General features: G+C 46.4%; 1 protein-coding gene and 1 pseudogene across 1 annotated transcript; both read left to right on the forward strand.

The window, feature by feature from the left end:
- Positions 1–4,715: 4,715 nt before the first annotated feature.
- Positions 4,716–13,619, forward strand: LOC136476154 (abscisic acid receptor PYL3). The gene is made up of 3 exons (XM_066473875.1): positions 4,716–5,154; positions 7,353–7,568; positions 13,042–13,619. Exons 1-3 carry the CDS (start codon positions 4,954–4,956, stop codon positions 13,255–13,257), a joined length of 633 nt encoding a protein of 210 aa, XP_066329972.1. The 5' UTR covers positions 4,716–4,953; the 3' UTR covers positions 13,258–13,619.
- A 2,624-nt stretch (positions 13,620–16,243) lies between these two features.
- Positions 16,244–17,295, forward strand: LOC136471569 (uncharacterized; annotated as a pseudogene).
- The last annotated feature ends 921 nt before the right edge of the window (positions 17,296–18,216 follow it).

Consider the following 18,216-nt stretch of genomic DNA (forward strand, 5'->3'; position numbering starts at 1 on the left):
AAGCCATAGTTTGGTTTGGCTAATTGATTAAACCTATTGGACTAACCCTTTGTCTAAGTGTATAGATGAGTTAGGGTGGTCCAAGTCCAAGATGTGGAGCTAGATGGCACTCAAGTGATGGAAGTGGCCAAAAGATGGTGAATCAAGTGCTCCAACTTGGAAAAGAAGAAAGAGAAAAACAAAACCCTATGGAGATCAAGGCAAAGGTATAAATAGGGATTTTGTTTTGCCGATCAAGACACTATAGAGAATGTGATCGGATTTAGGATAGATAGTCATACTATTAAGAGGGGAGCTCTGTTAGACAATTTGGTCATCTAGTGCCACTAGGTGTTGGAAAACTATGCATTTATAGGCCAAGTGCACAATCGGTGAGCAAGTGAAAATATTTTATGATAAATGTGTTGGAAACGCTAACTTGGCTCATAACTTGTTTGAGAGTTAGCAACGCTTACAAAGGAGTGTTTGGGTTGTCGTTGTCGCCACATGGGTAGCTTGGGACAGCTGCCCGGTGTGCCGGACAGGCAACCAAACAGCAGCCGAGCACGACTATGTAAAGGGGGCGGCACCATTGTGTCTGGTGTACACCGGATAGGGCACCAGACGCCCTGTCTGGTGCACCACCGCGGGCGACGCCTTATTTTTCTAGAGGCTAGAGAAATCAGGACTTAGTGAAATGGGGTCATCGGACAGGCTGTCTGGTGCACCGCCATATTTTTTTCAAAGAGGGAGGAAAACGTGAAATTGCACCACCAGGGTCACCACCATGGTTGTCCGTTGTCATAGGATAGGCTATCTGGTGCCACTAGCACCGTTGGAATTCAACCATTAGGGTCACCGGACAGGCTGTCTGGTGTGACACCGCCCTGTCCAGTGACCACGCAGAAACAGACTCCAAGGGTTCAATAGTTCAATTTGGAGTGTGGGCTATAAATAGATGGCGTGGTCAGCCTTGGCCACTCTCTTGACACCCCATACATTTGTGCAAACCCTTTGAGAGCTGAAAACTCACTCCACTCACTTTGACACTTGATTTCATCATTTTGAGTGAGATTGGAGAGTCACTAGTGCATTCCTTAGTGTTCTTGCATCTTGTGGCACTAGAAGAGTGCATTGGGCTGGTGGAATTCTTGTTACTCTTGATGATTGCTATCACCTAGCTATCCTGGAGTGTGTGGGATTGTTGAGCGGCCATTGGTGATTGTTGCCGGCTCCGATCATTGTGATTGTGAGGGGTTTTTGACCTTGTCTCTATGAGAGATCGCAAAAGGTACTCTAGTGAATTGCTCGTGATGTTGAGTGCCCTCATTTGTGTTGGTTCTTATGGCGCCCAAGTGTTGGGCAAGGCGTGGTGCCTATTAGAGCATGAACCACCAAGTGAACCAGCCATCACAATGGGAACTAGCTTGTCAATAAGCAAGTGAACCTCAGGATAAATCATTGTGTCAATTGGTATTCTTGGTATTTATTTGATTGACGCTTGCTTAGTTTGGTTTGCACACATCTACACTTGCTCTTTACATTACTTGTTTATATCTTGTGTAGAGCTTGTTAGTAGCCTTGTTAGTTGAGTAGCTTAGTTTAATTAGTTGTATTTAGATCTTTTGCTGGGTCACTAGTGGTACAAGTAGTTGCAACATAGCTAGTTACCTTATGTAACATAGAGATTATAGCAACTAGCATATTTGGTAGGTGGCTTGCCTATTTAGTAATGCTAGAGCAAAATTGCTTAATGCCATCTTATTGTCTAACCTTTTTGCTCTAGGGGTTGTAGAATTTTTAATTAGGCTATTCACCCCCCCCTCTAGCCATTTAGGACCTTTCAAACGTTTTGTCCAATTCTCTAAAACGCACAAAGGCTCAGGGGCTATTATTGTTGACTACGTGGTACTCAAGTACCTTCACCTCAAAGGATATCGCCCAACTAGGTGGAGGAGGTTTGATATATATTTGACTACTTGAGAGGCTCAATCAGAAAGGTGTATCTCATCTACTTGGCAGACATGACATAAGCAAGATATACATAGAAGCCGATCCCATCTTTTTGTAACCGACTAGAAAATTTGTAAACTGATCAAGACTCGACCTGTGTGACCATATCCCCAGACTATATAAAGTGGGGGTAGGGAGCCACTAACCAAGAATCTCTAATAGATACTCGGCCCATGGACACATAGTTTTGATCCTCTACTTGCAATCGATCCCTAGCACATGACACACAAGAAATAAATAGCGTCATCTACACTAGTCATAGGGTACCCTGCACCTAATAAGCTATAGTATAAATATGTGTCTCCGGTTTGTTTCCCCTCTGATCTGCTACATAGCTAGTTGTATTTAGATCTTTTGCTGGGTCACTAGTGGTACAAGTAGTTGCAACATAGCTAGTTACCTTATGTAACATAGAGATTATAGCAACTAGCATATTTGGTAGGTGGCTTGCCTATTTAGTAATGCTAGAGCAAAATTGCTTAACGCTATCTTATTGTCTAACCTTTTGCTCTAGGGGTTGTAGAATTTTTAATTAGGCTATTCACCCCCCTCTAGCCATTTAGAACCTTTCAAATGTTTTGTCCAATTCTCTAAATCGCACAAAGGCTTGGGGCTATTATTGTTGACTACGTGGTACTCGAGTACCTTCACCTCAAATGATATGGCCCAACCAGGTGGAGGTGGTTCGATATATATTTGACTACTTGAGAGGCTCAATCGGAAAGGTGTATCTCATCTACTTGGCAGACATGACATAAGCAAGATATACATAGAAGCCGATCCCATCTTTTTGTAACCGACTAGAAAATTTGTAAACCGATCAAGACTCTATCTGTGTAACCATATCCCCAGACTATATAAAGTGGGGGTAGGGAGCCACTAATCAGGAATCTCTAATAGATACTCAACCCATGGACACATAGTTTTGATCCTCTACTTGCAATCGATCCCTAGCACATTACACACAAGAAATAAATAGCGTCATCTACACTGGTCATAGGGTACCCTGCACCTAATAAGCTATAGTATAAATATGTGTCTCCGGTTTGTTTCCCCTCTGATGTGCTACATGTGATACACAAATTACTAGTCGAACACAAAATCCACCGACACCCTCTATAGTTGATGCATGATCCACCGGCACATAGGCGCAAGTTCACAACCACGCAAGGGGGCATTCCCCTCCTCCCCTAAACTACTCATCTTCTCAATTCTCAGGAAACGTGAGGCCTTTTCTTCTCCCTAATTTTGCCCCATTCTAGTTTCTACTTTATATTCTATTGGGTTGAAAGTTGAATATTTGTGCTCTATTTAGTACCAAAATTACAGATTTAGACTTGCAATACAAACTATACAAAATAAGAAGGACCAAGACTTTGGCATTGTATTCCCCTTGTGTTCCTGTAAAACAAAAGAATGAACCCCACTCCACCTCCCGCTATGGAAAATGAAAATTTCTAAGGATAAAACCAAGGGCGTGTTTGGGACGGCGTCTACAGACTGCACGGTGCGGTATGCGTACCATGGCACAGGAAACGTGGCTCCAGTTCATTTCGCGGTGCGGATGCCATGTGTGGCGAAAAGATCGCTCGTGACGCGGGGTGTTTGGCGTGATTCGATCTTTGCTTGTTTTGGCCGCCACCGTAGAAAACGCGGCCCCAAACACGCCCCAAGTCGATAGACAATAGATATTACACATCGCTATTTAGAGCAGGATAAGAACAATGTTGGACATGTTGGGTGTTCACACCCATCCCATATACGTATCGGAAATCTGACTTTGAGTTATCCATTTAGTATTTGAAGTCCTGTTTCATCCCTAGAAATCTCCCTTTAACTTTGAGCTATATTTCACCACTAAATTTTGGCCCGTCTCTTTTAACCAATTCCTAGGTCGGCCAATACATGGTATCTTATAGAACCCATATTTATTGTCTTGATATATGCCATAAGAACAAGTACAACAAGATACTATAAGTAGAATGCATAAGTTGCCACTTTAGATTTATACTGAGATGAAGGAGAGAGAAAATAAACGAGCTGCAAACTTTATAATGAACTAAGACACTCCAAGAAAATGAGATGGACCATATATTAATTAATGGTGTAGTATAAGGCACGTTTGGATGGCGGCCGCACCTCACCGCACCGCACATTTCGCGCCACAGTTTCAGCGGCCGTTTGGTTGGGTGCACGGCACTTGTGGCGTGCCGTGGCGTGAGCACATGGCCCTAGTTCATTTTCTAGGCCACATCTTGCTAAAAGTGTGGCGAGGGAAACATCCACGGCAGTCTTGGCGTCGCTCTTGCTATGGCTCGGCAATATTAAACATAGGCTAAACATGTCCTATACAACACTATCTAACTATTATACGAGTGAATTGCTAGATTGGTTATGTAGGTGATATGGCAGTAACAAATAACTAGCAACCCACTAAATTATTAGCCATCTTCTAACGATGCTCTCCAATAGCTTAAGAACACCATTATGCGACATGGGACCTAGTTTTGGGAAAAAGAAACATATCCAACATATCTGCACCTATCTCCTCCAAACAAAAAAAAAAGGCAACGAGATAATGCCGTCCCTCGTGTCATGGGGCCACCCATCATTTTCACAAGCAACCTTGAACTGAAGCAAAAGTGGTGGAGGGCATATCTGGCATTCCTAATTCTTGTAGGCCCTTGCCTGCAAGCGCCCAATAGCATAACAACCACACCTGAGGCTGCGGCCGCAGTGCCATCCGGGGACCAGGGGGTCGTCGTCCCTGCCCTCTCAGCCTCTCTCCCTCTCGTGCTCGTCGCGCCATAAACAAACCAAGCAAAGCAAAGGCAAAACCCCACCTCCTCCGCACCTAAGCTCGTCGTCTGCTTTTGCTCGGTGCGGCACAAGCCCCTGTCGTCGCCTCCATAATCGGGCTGTGCGAGCGTGGTGGCTGTCTGGCTTGCGGCGGCGGCGGTGATGGTGGAGATGGACGGAGGCGTGGGAGTAGTAGGAGGAGGGCAGCAGACGCCGGCGCCGCGGCGGTGGCGCCTGGTGGACGAGCGGTGCGACCTGCGCACCATGGAGACGGACTACGTGCGGCGGTTCCACCGGCACGAGCCCCGCGACCACCAGTGCTCCTCCGCCGTCGCCAAGCACATCAAGGCGCCCGTCCACCTTGTGAGCGCCCCAGCCTCTCAACCTCTCTTTCTTCCATGCCGCTGAATCAAATATCAATCTCGGCTATTGCTGCTGCTATGCTTTTTCTCCGTGCCGTGCTGTACGTTTCCATGTTCCATGGCGAGCAGGGTGTTGTTGTGTTGCCCAGTCGATCCGCCGCAGAGACATCGTTTCGATCGATTTCTTGATTTCTCCTTTTTGTTTGGCCCCGCCCGGTTTTGGAGTGCTGATGCGCCGCTCCTTGATTAGGAAAGATGCCGACTTGTTCTGAGTCACCCACTCGTTTGGCCCGTTTCTTCAGTCGGGAACATGGATGCCCGATTTGGACCGGCACTGCTCCTTCCTGCTAGTTTCTCTCATCGCCCTCCTTTTTGTTCATGCGATTGGTCGGGCGGATCCATTGCTCGGAGGAACCACGTCGCTTTCGCTGAAAGCTTAATTTCCGTTTCCTGCCAAGAAGTCTGTGAATTTTTCCTTTATTGTTCGTTCGTCCAGCTTTTGCACCAGTCCAACAAAGGCTTTCTCTTACAAGAAAGATGGACATGAGATGCATGATTGGTGGCAAAGGCAAATGAGCCTCGAGGATTTTTAAATTCGCCTTTCTGTACCTCGTCTCACGTGGGAAGATGCTTCCCCCACCTCGAGATCCCCGCTGAATCTGCTTTTCGCCAGATTATTTTGGGGTTTCTATCTAGGTGTTCATGCATTGGCTGGCCTGTGTATCCCCGCGTTAGGTTTTGAAGTTTTGTAGCTTTATTCTACAAGTAATCTTTGTGTTTAAATATAGGGGGTTAAAATTTAGAGGTGTCATATCGAATATCACATAGGAATATTATACGAGAGTATTCGGATAGCAATAATAAAACAAATTAGAGAAGTCTTCGGGAACCCGCGAGACGAATTTATTAAGCCTAATTAATCTATCATTAGTATATGTTACTGTAGCACCATATTGTTCAATCATGAACTAATTAGGCTTAAAAAATTCGTCTCGCAGAGTAGTCGTAATATGTGCAATTAGTTATTTTTTAATCTATATTTAATACATTATATATATGTCCAAATATTTAATGTAATAAGTATTAAATTTTAGGAGGAGAAACTAAACGAGACTCTGATAGAGATTGGGGTGGTGGAGGGAGATATGCTTCACTTGGACTCCACTCCTTTGGATGTGGGTTCAGCACAGCACTTGCCAGGAGATTAGATGCTTTGCAGAATTATGCGATGCACTGCCACTGAGTTCATTATTTCAAAGGAAATCATCATTTTTGGCCGACTTTCCAGCCAAGTTATCAGCATATTCCAAAAGGATGCTGCCTCATTTCCAAATGTGAATCTGTGTATACACAGTCCATAGCAACCTCAAGGGCTCTAGGCCTCATTTTATAATAATTGTGTACTGTACCTCTGATTAGAAGAGCTGTCATATTCTTCTTTCGTGTTTAGTTGACTTGTACACCGTTCCAGCCGTTTCCACGTGACACGTCATGTTCGCTGATCTTATAAACCATATTTTTTTAATTAATGAATAATATTTTTTTAATCAATAAATTAGCCACAGTCCTTTCAATGGCTTTTTGACAGTAATTTGTGGCCATCGTTCAGCTGTACACATTGATAGGACAGCCTGATAGAGTGTACAGTTAGCCCGTTAGGGTCTTTATGTGGCACATTTAATGCTCCTCCCATCCAGAAAAGAATACAACAACGTGCTGTGTGTCAACAAAAATAGTTCGTTTGACTGAATTTCTAATAAATACTATTCATATTTACGGCACCAAAATAATTTATTATAAAAATACATTTCCTAATTAATATAATGATATTTTTTTAATATCATAAATATTGATATTTTTTATCTATAATTAATCGAACTTAAGATATAAAACCATGACACTATGCTATAATTATATTCTTTTTTGGACGGAGGGAGTACTACTTAATAGCAATCGAGACCTGTTTGTCGGAAGCTTTTGTCCTGTTTGCTTGGCTTTTAAGCCGTACTTTTTTAGTCAACGAACAATATTTTTCTTTCACAATAAATCAGCCAACAGTATTTTTAGCTATGGCTTATCAGCCAAGCGAACAGGGCATTTATTTCTTCGATTGTTACATGTATATACATGAGTGTGGATTGATCTTGGTCACCTGCTTAATCATTACATTAAGTACCTGATCAAGTAATTATCTCTCAGGTCTGGTCTCTAGTGAGGCGGTTTGATCAACCACAGCTTTTCAAGCCCTTTGTGAGCCGGTGTGAAATGAAGGGGAACATTGAGATTGGTAGTGTCAGGGAGGTCAATGTCAAGTCTGGGCTGCCAGCCACAAGAAGCACAGAGAGGCTGGAGCTGTTGGATGACAACGAGCACATACTCAGCGTCAGATTTGTTGGAGGTGATCACAGGCTGCAGGTATGCTTTGTTCTTGATGTATCTATATACTGTCCATCTTACATGCAGTTCCTTCTGTCAAGGCTAGCTTGGTTGTGGTTCCAATTCCAACATGCAGACTTCTTGAATTGGTATCTTGCATCAAAACTGATAATGATTTCTTGTGTGCAACTTATTCTGTGACTGATATGCATATATGCTTTAGAAAACTAGCAGTTTAGTGGTCATATGTACTATCATCAGGATTGTTCATTGATTAGGTATACTTATGTCGATAAGTTGTCACCTACCTTCATCGCTATCAGCCTATCACAAATTTATTTGCCTAACGACTGCTGTGTGTTTTATTTTGCATTCAGTAAAACTCTGCTAAAACTGGTCTTAGTCTTTGTTGCACGTCGTAACATATACGCAATGAAATACATGATAGGATTAATCCCTTTCTAATGTTTATTATCTCATTTTGCATGGTCAAACCGTGCGCACATGACAGGTTGATTCCCAGTATTTTCCATTAGTAACTTTGCCTCGAGTAAACGATCGAGTACAGTGAACCTGTACTTGCAACCGGAGTGTGCTTGAAACAATTGACAGGTGTATGTGCTTGGCATCTATTGTTGTTGCTAAGTAATCTGCTGCTCTCTTCTATAAGCGCAGCAGGGGCATACACCGAAAGGGCTCTCCTGCTGCAGTACTGTAGCCACAGCAGGGACAGGTGTCGAAAGGCTCTCCTGTCACACTGTAGCCACAGCAGGGGCAGGTGTTAAAGTCAGTCATGCTGTCACATCAAGTCACTATAGTAGCATGGCAGCCTGACATGTCTGTGCACTAGGATTAGATCGGTAGAGTTGTATATATAGCTTTCCACTGTAACTCAATAAAGAGAGCGAGTTCAGTTTTACCATTTCCTCTGCAGAGCTTCGGCTAACGCTGGTGCTTGTGCTGTGTGTGTGCGTTCTGTTCTCCCTCTCTTCTTGCTACCTTTGGCCATAGTGTGTGGTCGGCAACAAAGGTGAGCGGTTGGCTCACCCGTGCCGGAGATCCAGGGGCCAACAAGGCGGGATGTAGTACACATCTGTCAGCGCATGGTGCTCACCGTTCTGGTACCTGAAGATTTGGGATCAGGAGTGGCGTCTTCTCGCGAAGGTAAAACGCTCACGTAATTGATTGTACCTGCTCGACTTAAAGGTGGAGCAGCCGGTGTGCCTGGCAGCATGGCACACTAAGGAGCTGTGGCTGTGGCATGCCCAGTTCGGCCATCTCAGCTTTGACGCGCTCGGTTTGAGGGCTATCCCACATCAAGCACGCAGGCGAGCTATGTGACAGCTGCCTGACCGGGAAGTAGAGGAGGCCGTCGTTCCCAAAGGCGGCAAAGTATCGCGCGGCGGACGCTCTCGAGCTCATCCACGGCGATCTCTGTGGGCCAATCACGCCACCACAAACGGTGGTCGGTGGTACTTCCTCCTGCTCGTGGATGATTACAGTCGCTATATGTGGTTGCAACTCCTGACGAGCAAGGACGCGGCGGCGGCGGCAATCAAGAAATTCAAGGCGCACGCGGAGGCGGAGAGCGGCAAGAAGCTGCACGTGCTGCAGACTGATCAGGGTGGCGAATTCACTTCGGTGGAGTTCACTGCGTATTGCGCGGATCAGAGTGTGGTGCGACACCACACCGCGCTGTACTTGCCATAGCAGAATAGCGTGGTGGAGCGGCGGAACTAGACGGTGGTCGGCATGGCTCGATCCATGATGAAGGCCAAGAGCATGTCAGCAAGGTTCTAGGGTGAGGCGGTGACCACAACAGTGTTCATCCTCAACCGTGCGCCCACCAAGGCCTTGAAGGGCAAGACGTCGTTCGAAGCTTGGTACGGACGTAAGTCGAGCGTGTCCTTCCTCCAGACATTCGGCTGCATCGGCCACGTCAGGAAGATGAAGCCGGTCCTCACCAAGCTAGAGGACAGGAGCACATCGATGGTGCTCCTAGGCTACGAGGAAGGTACCAAGGTGTATCGGCTCTATGACCCACGTGGAGGCAAGGTGGTTGTCTCGCGCGACGTTGTGTTCGACGAGAAGACGATCTAGGACTGAGACAGTCTAGGCATGAGGGAAGCTGGCGGCTTCACCAGCACCTTCATTGTCGAGCGCTTGGTCATCCACGGTGGTGAAGACGCTGGAGAGGAGGTGTCGACCACTCTAGCAACAGAGCCGAACACTCCTAGGGCGGTGCTGAGCACTCCGGGAGGGGTGTCAAGCACTCTAGAAGTGGTGCCGAGCGGTCCTGCAGTGGTGTCGATCACTCCAAGACGGGTGCCCAACGCTCCCGTAGCGGCACCGAGAGATCTTGCAGTGGTGCCAACCACTCCAAGACTGGTGCCGGGCACTCCAAGAGGGGTCCCAACCACTCTAGGAGTGGTGACGAGCGGTCCAGGAGTAGTGTCGAGCACTACAGCCGGGGTGCCGAGCAGTTCAGGTGCTGTGCCGACCACTCCGGCGAAACAGGGGAATCCATCGACGCTGATCGAGTTCGCCTCACCTCCAAGCGACATCACTAAGTTCGTGGATGCCTTCCACTACGGTGAGGATGTGCGGTTTCGCAGGCTGGACGACATCATCGGTGGCACAGGGTCCTCAGACCTGGCGGGTCGGCTGCTCAATGACCCTGAGCTGCTCTCGTCAGTGCAGAGAAACCACCCACGTTCGCGCTAGCCGAGCGCGATGCAAATTGGCGCCGACGATGCTGGAGGAGATGAAGGCGATCGAGGAAAACGAGACTTAGGAGCTCATCGATCCACCTCCAAGATGTCGTCCGATCGGCCTAAAGTGGGTGTATAAGGTCAAGCGAGACGAGCGTGGTGCCATTGTCAAGCACAAGGCGTGCCTCGTCGCCCGAGGCTTTGTCCAGCACGAGGGCATCGGATTCAAGGAAGTCTTTACACCGGTAGCGCGCATGGAGTCTATCCGACTACTACTAGCTTTAGCAGCAGCGAAGGACTGGCGTGTCCATCACCTGGACATAAAATTGGCCTTCCTCAACAGCGAGCTGGCGGAGACGGTCTTCGTCAGGCAACCTTCGGGTTTCGCCGTCAAGGGAGCAGAGCACAGGGTGCTCCGACTGCGCAAGGCGCTCTACGGGCTGCGACAGGCCCCGCAAGCGTAGAACGCCAAGCTTGACGCCACGCTGGACGAACTTGGGTTTACACGGTGCGCAACTGAGCACGCGCTTTACACGCGACGACGGGGGAAGGAGGAGCTCATCGTCACCGTATATGCGGACGACTTGATCGTCATCGATGCGCGTGCGGAGGACATCGACAGTTTTAAGCGCGAGATGGTGGCTCGTTTTGGAATGAGCGATCTTGGCACGCTCTTCTACTACCTCGGCATCGAGGTGAGACAGGGGAAGGAGGCGCTCATGCTCGGTCAGAGCGCGTACGCCTCGAAGCTGTTAGAGCGGAGCAGCATGGCTGAGTACAAGTCGTACGTGACTTCGATGGAGGAGCGGCTAAAGCTGACGAAGGCCAGTACCGCGGTGAAGGCAGATGCAACACTCTATCGGGGCATCGTCGACGGTCTGCGCTACCTAGTCCACACGAGACCGGACATTACGTTCTCCGTGGCCTACGTCAGTCGCTTCATGGAGATTCCCTGAGAGGATCACTGGGCTGCTGTGAAGCGGCTGCTGCGCTACGTCAAGGGGACGGTGGATCAAGGGATTGTCTTCCCCAAGACCGGCGGAAGTGGGCTGCAGCTCACTATGTTCAGCGATGTAGACATGGCGGGGGACATCGACGGACGGCGAAGCACCTCTGGCTTTCTCGTCTTCCTCGGGTCGGCTTCAATCTTATGGCTGTCGCTGAAACAGAAGGTGCTGGCGCTGTCCAGCGAGGTAGAGTATGTGGCGGCAGCCACAGCGGCGTGCCAATCTGTGTGAATGTGTTGGCTGCTGGGCGAGCTGACCAGTGTGGAAGCTCACCCACCAGCACTGATGGTGGACAACCAGCCCGCCATCGCCCTCGTGAAGAATTCGGTTTTCCACGACCGGAGCAAGCACATCGACGTCTAATCTCACTTCCTCAGGGACTATGTCGATGGAGAGCAGATCGTCATCGAGTTCGTCGAAACTGGTCGGCAACTCACAGACGTCCTCACCAAGTCGCTTGGTCGTCTTCGGTTCACGGAGTTGAAGAAAATGATCGGCATGGTGAAGGTTCTAGAGTTAGCAGCAGGATTAGAGAAAGAATTGTTAAGTAATTTGTTGCTCTCCTCTGTACGCGCAGCAGGAGCATGTGCCGAAAAGGCTCCCCTGCTGCAGCACTGTAGCCGCGGCAGAGGCAGACGCCGAAAGGCTCTCCTGCCGCACTGGCCATAGTAGGGACAGGCGTCAAAGTCAGCCCTAATGTCACATCTAGTTTCTGTAGCAGTATGGCAGCTTGACATGTCTGTGCACTAAGATTAGATGATAGAGTTGTATATATAACTTCCCACTGTAACTCAGTAAAGAGAGCGAGTTCAGTTTTATCATCTCCTCTGCAGAGCTCTGGCCAACGCTGATGCTTGCGCTGTTTGTGCGTTCTGTTCTCTTCCCCTTCTTCTACCTCTAACCATAGTGTGTGGTCGACAATAAAGATGAGCGATCGACTCACCCGTGTCGAAGATCCAGGGGCCAACAGTTGTGCCCTGCTCCACTCACCAACGATAATAAAGAATAATATGTTGATGCACAAATAATGGTGGGCTTACTTCACTATGGCGGTGTTCGGCTGGCTGGTGGGGGGCTGGCTGGCCAGCCCACCTACGAAAGCACTGCTCACGTGAACAGTGTTTTCAAGCAGCCTAGTATTTTCTCTCACAACAATCATCCGGAACAGTTTTTTTAGCTTGTTTTTCAGTCCTGCCGAACAGACTTTATACTTATTAATAGATTAGTGCTCTACTGCAAAGCACATACCTCGCTCAACCCATAGTGGTTAGCTGCACATGACGAGCGAGATATTTTCCACCTCATCCTGACTCCTGTGTACACTGCCAGATGCATCTTGATGTGCTGCCATCCTCATCAAGTGATAGCCCCAACAAACTAACTGTTGTCGTCTAACAAAAAAAAAAAAACAAGCACCGATTGTTGTTATGCACTGGGTGATGCTTGTATGTTCTCAACTCCTTGGACTAACAAGTAGGGCAAGACTTGCCATCCTTTGACCTTACATGCCAAATTCATTGCATGAGGACCTGTCACTCGCTTGTCGTGCTCCATCCGTTATTGCTCTCATCAGCTTGCTAGCCATGGCAACAAGTGGCCATGGTCACATGCATTGCACTTGGATAATGGATGGATGCCACTTGTGACTTGTCTGAATGCAAACGCAAGGGAGGATAGATATGTAGTTTAGTTATTATCCGCCCCTTGGGTTGGTTGGGAGAACGCCAGCGGCATGCATGTGCGCTGACGACTAGTCTAATTCATCTGCTTGTCATCTTCTTCCTTTGCCTGCAGAACTACTCCTCCATCCTCACCGTCCACCCCGAGGTCATCGACGGCCGGCCGGGGACGCTCGTGATCGAGTCCTTCGTGGTGGACGTCCCCGACGGCAACACCAAGGACGAGACCTGCTACTTCGTGGAGGCCCTGCTCAAGTGCAACCTCAAGTCGCTCGCGGAGGTGTCCGAGGAACAGGTCATCAAGGATCAAACGGAGCCTCTTGACCGGTGATGGGAGATATATATAGGTCGATCGATATGTTCCGATCATTGCATTCCTTAGAATGTGCAGAGGTATTCTCCAATGGAGCCCCTAGGTTCCTGGAAAATTGCATGGAAAATGAGTTATGAGGAACTGCTACTGCTATGCCTCGTTCAAAGTTAAGTTGTTTCCTCCTTGCGACTGTGTTTGCTGTTCTTCTCCGGCGTTGTATGTCGCAGAAGGAGAAGGACAGAATATGATGTGCTATTGTAGTGATGAAAATTGAAAGAAAAAAATCTAGAACTGTGAGGCCCTGAACATCTTCATTCTCAGATCAATATGTGGACTGGAGGGTTGTTTCTCTGTAATTAGATTCGCTCTAGATTGCTCCATCTTGATTTCTTTCTTTCTCATGTGTGTGTGTGGTGTAAATACATGCCCGGATGGTGTGTAATTAATTCCCTAGAGGGTCATGTCAGCTATGGTTATGATATACTAGTCAAGAAAGAAGCCTTACCATAGAGATACTGCCGTTCAAGTTGGTTGACACCAATATTAAACATTAAAGGGTAAAGTATAATTTCAACCATCAAGTTGCAAGTCAGCCCGATTTTCAATCATGAACTATAAAATCGGGTAATGGACACCTTCTAACTGTCTAAACCAAACAAATTTGATCCTTTGGCTAGTTTCCAACTGTCTAAACCAAACAAATTTAATCCTTAGACTAGTTTCGTTTTCTGTTTTCTAAAAATTAATAAAAAAATCTGGTTAATTTCTAAAAATTCATAATTAATTTATTTTAAATTAGAAAATTATTTGCTCCATCTTGATTTCTTTCTTTCTTTTGTGTGTGTGTGTTGTGTAAATACATGCCCCTAGTGTGTAATTTTTTTTTTGAAAAGCCATCCGGCAAGCTTTATTCATCTGAGAACATTGTTACATCGTTTAATATAAGAGGAATAATACAATTAGGGGGTTCATCGACCCAAGTACATGAAGCTTTTGACATAAACGCTTGCCGAGCTAGCTTGTGGGCAACTTGGTTGGGTTCTCTGTCACAATGCTCAATAGAAATCTCTGCAAATTTCCTCCACAAATTATAGCATTCATAAAAAATTGGAGCTGAAGCCATTGCCGAAAAATCACCATCCTGTATAGTTTGGACAACTTCCAAACAGTCAGATTGTACTATGACTGCTGCAGCCCAACTGTTGCACTAATGTTAGACCCTCTTGTTGGATTGATCTCCCACGCCATTAGGCCCAACAGCCTTTGGGCCTTGTTCTCGCGCCCTGATCGGGGGCGCCCAACTCTACATGGTTGGTGGGCCCCCGTCGCACAGCACTATAAAGGAAAGGTGGGGGCCAGGGCTCGTGGTACGAGGTTCACCGTGCCGCCAGACACCCCACCGACATCCTAACCCTAACCCGATCTTGAGAAGGGGCGCTGCCAGCGACGGGAAGCACCACCGACACCGGCAACGCCACCCCGACGCATACGCCGCCGCCAAGGACGTCACTGCACCGACTCCTCTCCACTGAACGTCGCTGCCGGCGCGCAGATGGCATCAGCGAACGAGATCCCGACCGGCGCTTCCACCACTCCGACTGCTTCGACCACTACGGCCTTCGATGGTCTGCAACCTCTCACTCCCCTTCTCTCTGCCTCTTTGTAGATCGTGTATTAGGATATTTGATTACTGGGATTCAAGAACATGTACCCCTACTTCACTGTGTACATGTATTCCTATTACTGTGTACCCGATCTGATGAACTTGACTCGATTGAGTCCTATGAAATTTCTACAATGGTTTTGGAGCCACGGTTAGAGAAGAAACCAGATCGGGGTAAGAAATGAAATGAAACTGACCGATCTGATGTGGATCGGGAAAAAGAAAATAGAAAGAAGAACAGAGACACTCGATTTCGAATCGGGCGAAAGAAAGAAATCAAATCGAACCGATTTCAAATCGGTCAAAGAAACCCTAACCCTAGAGAAATCAAAGAGAGGAAGAGACCGCCGCCGTGCGGTACTTCCCCGTACTCGCACCGGCGTGTGGGATGAAGCCGAGGCCACCCTCGTGGCGCGCGGGTGCAGGGCACCACCGCGAGGCCACTCGACGGCGACGTGCTCAGCCACGGGCGAGCACGCCCGCTGGCGAAGGGGCCCGTGGCGGCGCCGATTTCCTCCAGCCACCGTGGACGCCATGGCTCCACCGCCGCTGCTCCCTCACTCTGGAATCGGCTGGGAGAGGCGGGGGGAAGAAGAAAGGAAATGAACTTTAGGGTTTTCGGGGGGCGGAGGTCAGCTGCCATTTTTGATCTGGCGAAATCGCCGGACAGCCGTCGGATATGATGAACGGCTCAGATGCGGCTGCGCTGGGCAGAAACCCTAGCGCGCGTGCTGCTGGGCCACGTTGGGCCGTCTTGGGCCGCTGCAGCGCGCGCTGCTGGCCGGGCCACGCGCATGGGCGAGCTGGGCCGCGCTGGGCTGAAGTGAAAAGAAAAATTTTTGTTATTATTTTCCAGGAGCAATTTTAATGCATATTTTTTGATGAATTTGAATGATTTTGATACAATTTTTTCTGTGCAAATATTATCCAACGATATTTTACCAGAAAACAGTAAAGTACTCAATGCTTCTGGAAAATAATAATATGAAAGATTATTAATGTTTTCGCTGTGCATGATAATTTTCGTTCTCCTTTGATTAAATTTGAACCAACGGGATAATTTAATTTTAAGAGAAGTGATGAATTTCTGATAATTTTGATGAGATTATGATGTTGTTATTTTCTGACCAACATTGTTAATAACAATATTATAATTTTGATCCATGAGAAATTGTGCATTAATTTTACTTCTGCCCAACGGTGATGTAAAATGTTTGCATGGATGAATTATAAGTTTTAATTTGACCAACGTTGAGTTAAAGCATGAAATTTTATGTATAAATGTTTCTTACTTACTCTAGTGTGGTTTTAGGAGGCAAATGCATTGTGAACATTGCCAACATCCCGACACTCAATGGGACGAATCACCATGTGTGGTGGGAGAAGTATGAATTGGAACTTGCGTTGGGAGAGGTCAATTTTGCCATCACCTCACCATGTCCTACTGAGCCAGAGGACCCAGTGAGAGGTGAAAATGAATCTAACGCTGATTTCGCTGCTCGAAAGCGTGATCATGCTGAAATAAGAATGAAATATGACCTTGAACATAAGCAATGCACTCTCTCCAACCGCAAGTGCCTATTGGTGGCCAATGCCACCATAGAAGAACAGATAAGGGGCTCAATCCCTGAATGTGCTACTGCCACAGAATATCTTGAGAAAATCAAGAGTCAGTTTACTAGGTCTACCAAGGCCACAGCAAGTTCACTGATTAAGAAGCTTATGAATGAGAAATTCACTGGTGGTAGCATAAGAGAGCACATTTTGAAGATGAACACTACAGCATCTAAGCTAAAGGAAATGAATTTAGAGGAGGATTTCCTGATTCATTTTATTTTTGCTTCTTTACCAAAAGAATATGACATCTTCATTGTGAATTACAATATGCAGCCTGAAAGATGGGACATAGAAATACTCATCTCAATGTGTGCTCAAGAAGAGGAGAGGATAAAGTCCTCATAGGGTGAATCCGCTCATTTTGTGAAGGATAACAAAAGAAAGAATTTTAATGGCAAGAATTCTAAACCACAAGGAAAACCCAAGTGGGATAAGGCCTCTTCCTCCAATTCACAGGGAAAGAAACCCCAGGATTCTGAGAATCAGCAGTATGGTGGAGCTGAAAAGGATTAGTGCAAGCACTGCTTCAAGAAGGGACACTACAAGAGAGATTGTCCAGACTTCCTGAAATCTTTGCTAAAGAAAGGTGATGAATTTATTACATTTATAGATGAATCCCTATATTTATGTTATGATAAATCCACTTGGTGGGTTGATTCAGGAGCAACTACTCATGTTGCAAATTCCTTATAGGGGTTAAGTGGGACGAGAACCTTGCAAAGAGGAGAAAGAACGATTAAAGTTGCAAATGGAGTGCAAGCCAATATTGAAGCCATTGAAGTTTTTTCTTTAGAATTGAATAATGGTTTTGTACTTAAACTTAAAGAAGTACTTTATGTTCCCTCTTTGCGTAGAAATTTGATAAGCGTTTCGAAACTTGATGATGATGGAATTGATTGCCACTTTGGTGGTGGCAAGTGTAAGATACTGGTTGATAATAAATGTATTGGTCTTGCCTTCTGACAAGATAAGCTTTATTTATTATCTCTTGCTGAGAATGCGAACAATATATGCGATGAGAATGTGAATGATTCTCCATCTGCGAATGTAACTAAGAAGCGGAAGAGAATTGATTATGTCTCTTCGAAATTATGGCATTGTCGCTTGGGCCATATTTCGAGGGGGAGAATAGAACGATTGGTTAAGGAATCAATTCTCCCGCACTTAGAATTTTCAGATTTAGAACAATGTGTTGATTATATCAAAGGAAAGTATGTCAAGAAAATTAAGAAAGATGCCAAACGAAGCACAGGAATTTTAGAAATAATCCACATAGACATATGTAGTCCTTTTCCTGTGAAAAGTGTGGATGGTTATGATTCGTTTATAACATTCACAGACGACTACTCTCGTTATGGCAATATTTATTCAATTAAAGAAAGATCAGAAGCATTGGATAAATTCAAATATTTAAAGCTGAAGTTGAAAATCAGCACAATAAGAAAATCAAGATAGTACGATCAGACCGAGGTAGAGAGTACTATGGGCGACATACCCCATATGACCAAATTCCTAGACCGTTTGCAAAGTTCCTACAGGAAAATGGCATAGTTGCTCAGTACTCCATACCGGGGGAGCCTCAGCAGAATGGAGTGGCTGAAAGATGTAACCGTATCTTAATGGATATGGTAAGAAGCATGATAAGTTACTCCACATTACCGATTAGTTTATGAATGGAGGTGCTGAAAACTGTCATT

This window comes from Miscanthus floridulus, chromosome 8 (genome assembly GCF_019320115.1).
Source record: "Miscanthus floridulus cultivar M001 chromosome 8, ASM1932011v1, whole genome shotgun sequence".
Lineage (NCBI taxonomy): Eukaryota > Viridiplantae > Streptophyta > Magnoliopsida > Poales > Poaceae > Miscanthus > Miscanthus floridulus.

Bases quoted from the DNA above. Each gene is read 5' to 3' on its own strand.
- LOC136476154 (XM_066473875.1), top strand. From the start codon at position 4,954: ATGGTGGAGATGGACGGAGGCGTGGGAGTAGTAGGAGGAGGGCAGCAG. The intron at 5,155-7,352 runs GTGAGCGCCCCA...ATTATCTCTCAG, and splicing joins TCAAGGCGCCCGTCCACCTT to GTCTGGTCTCTAGTGAGGCG. The intron at 7,569-13,041 runs GTATGCTTTGTT...CTTTGCCTGCAG, and splicing joins GAGGTGATCACAGGCTGCAG to AACTACTCCTCCATCCTCAC.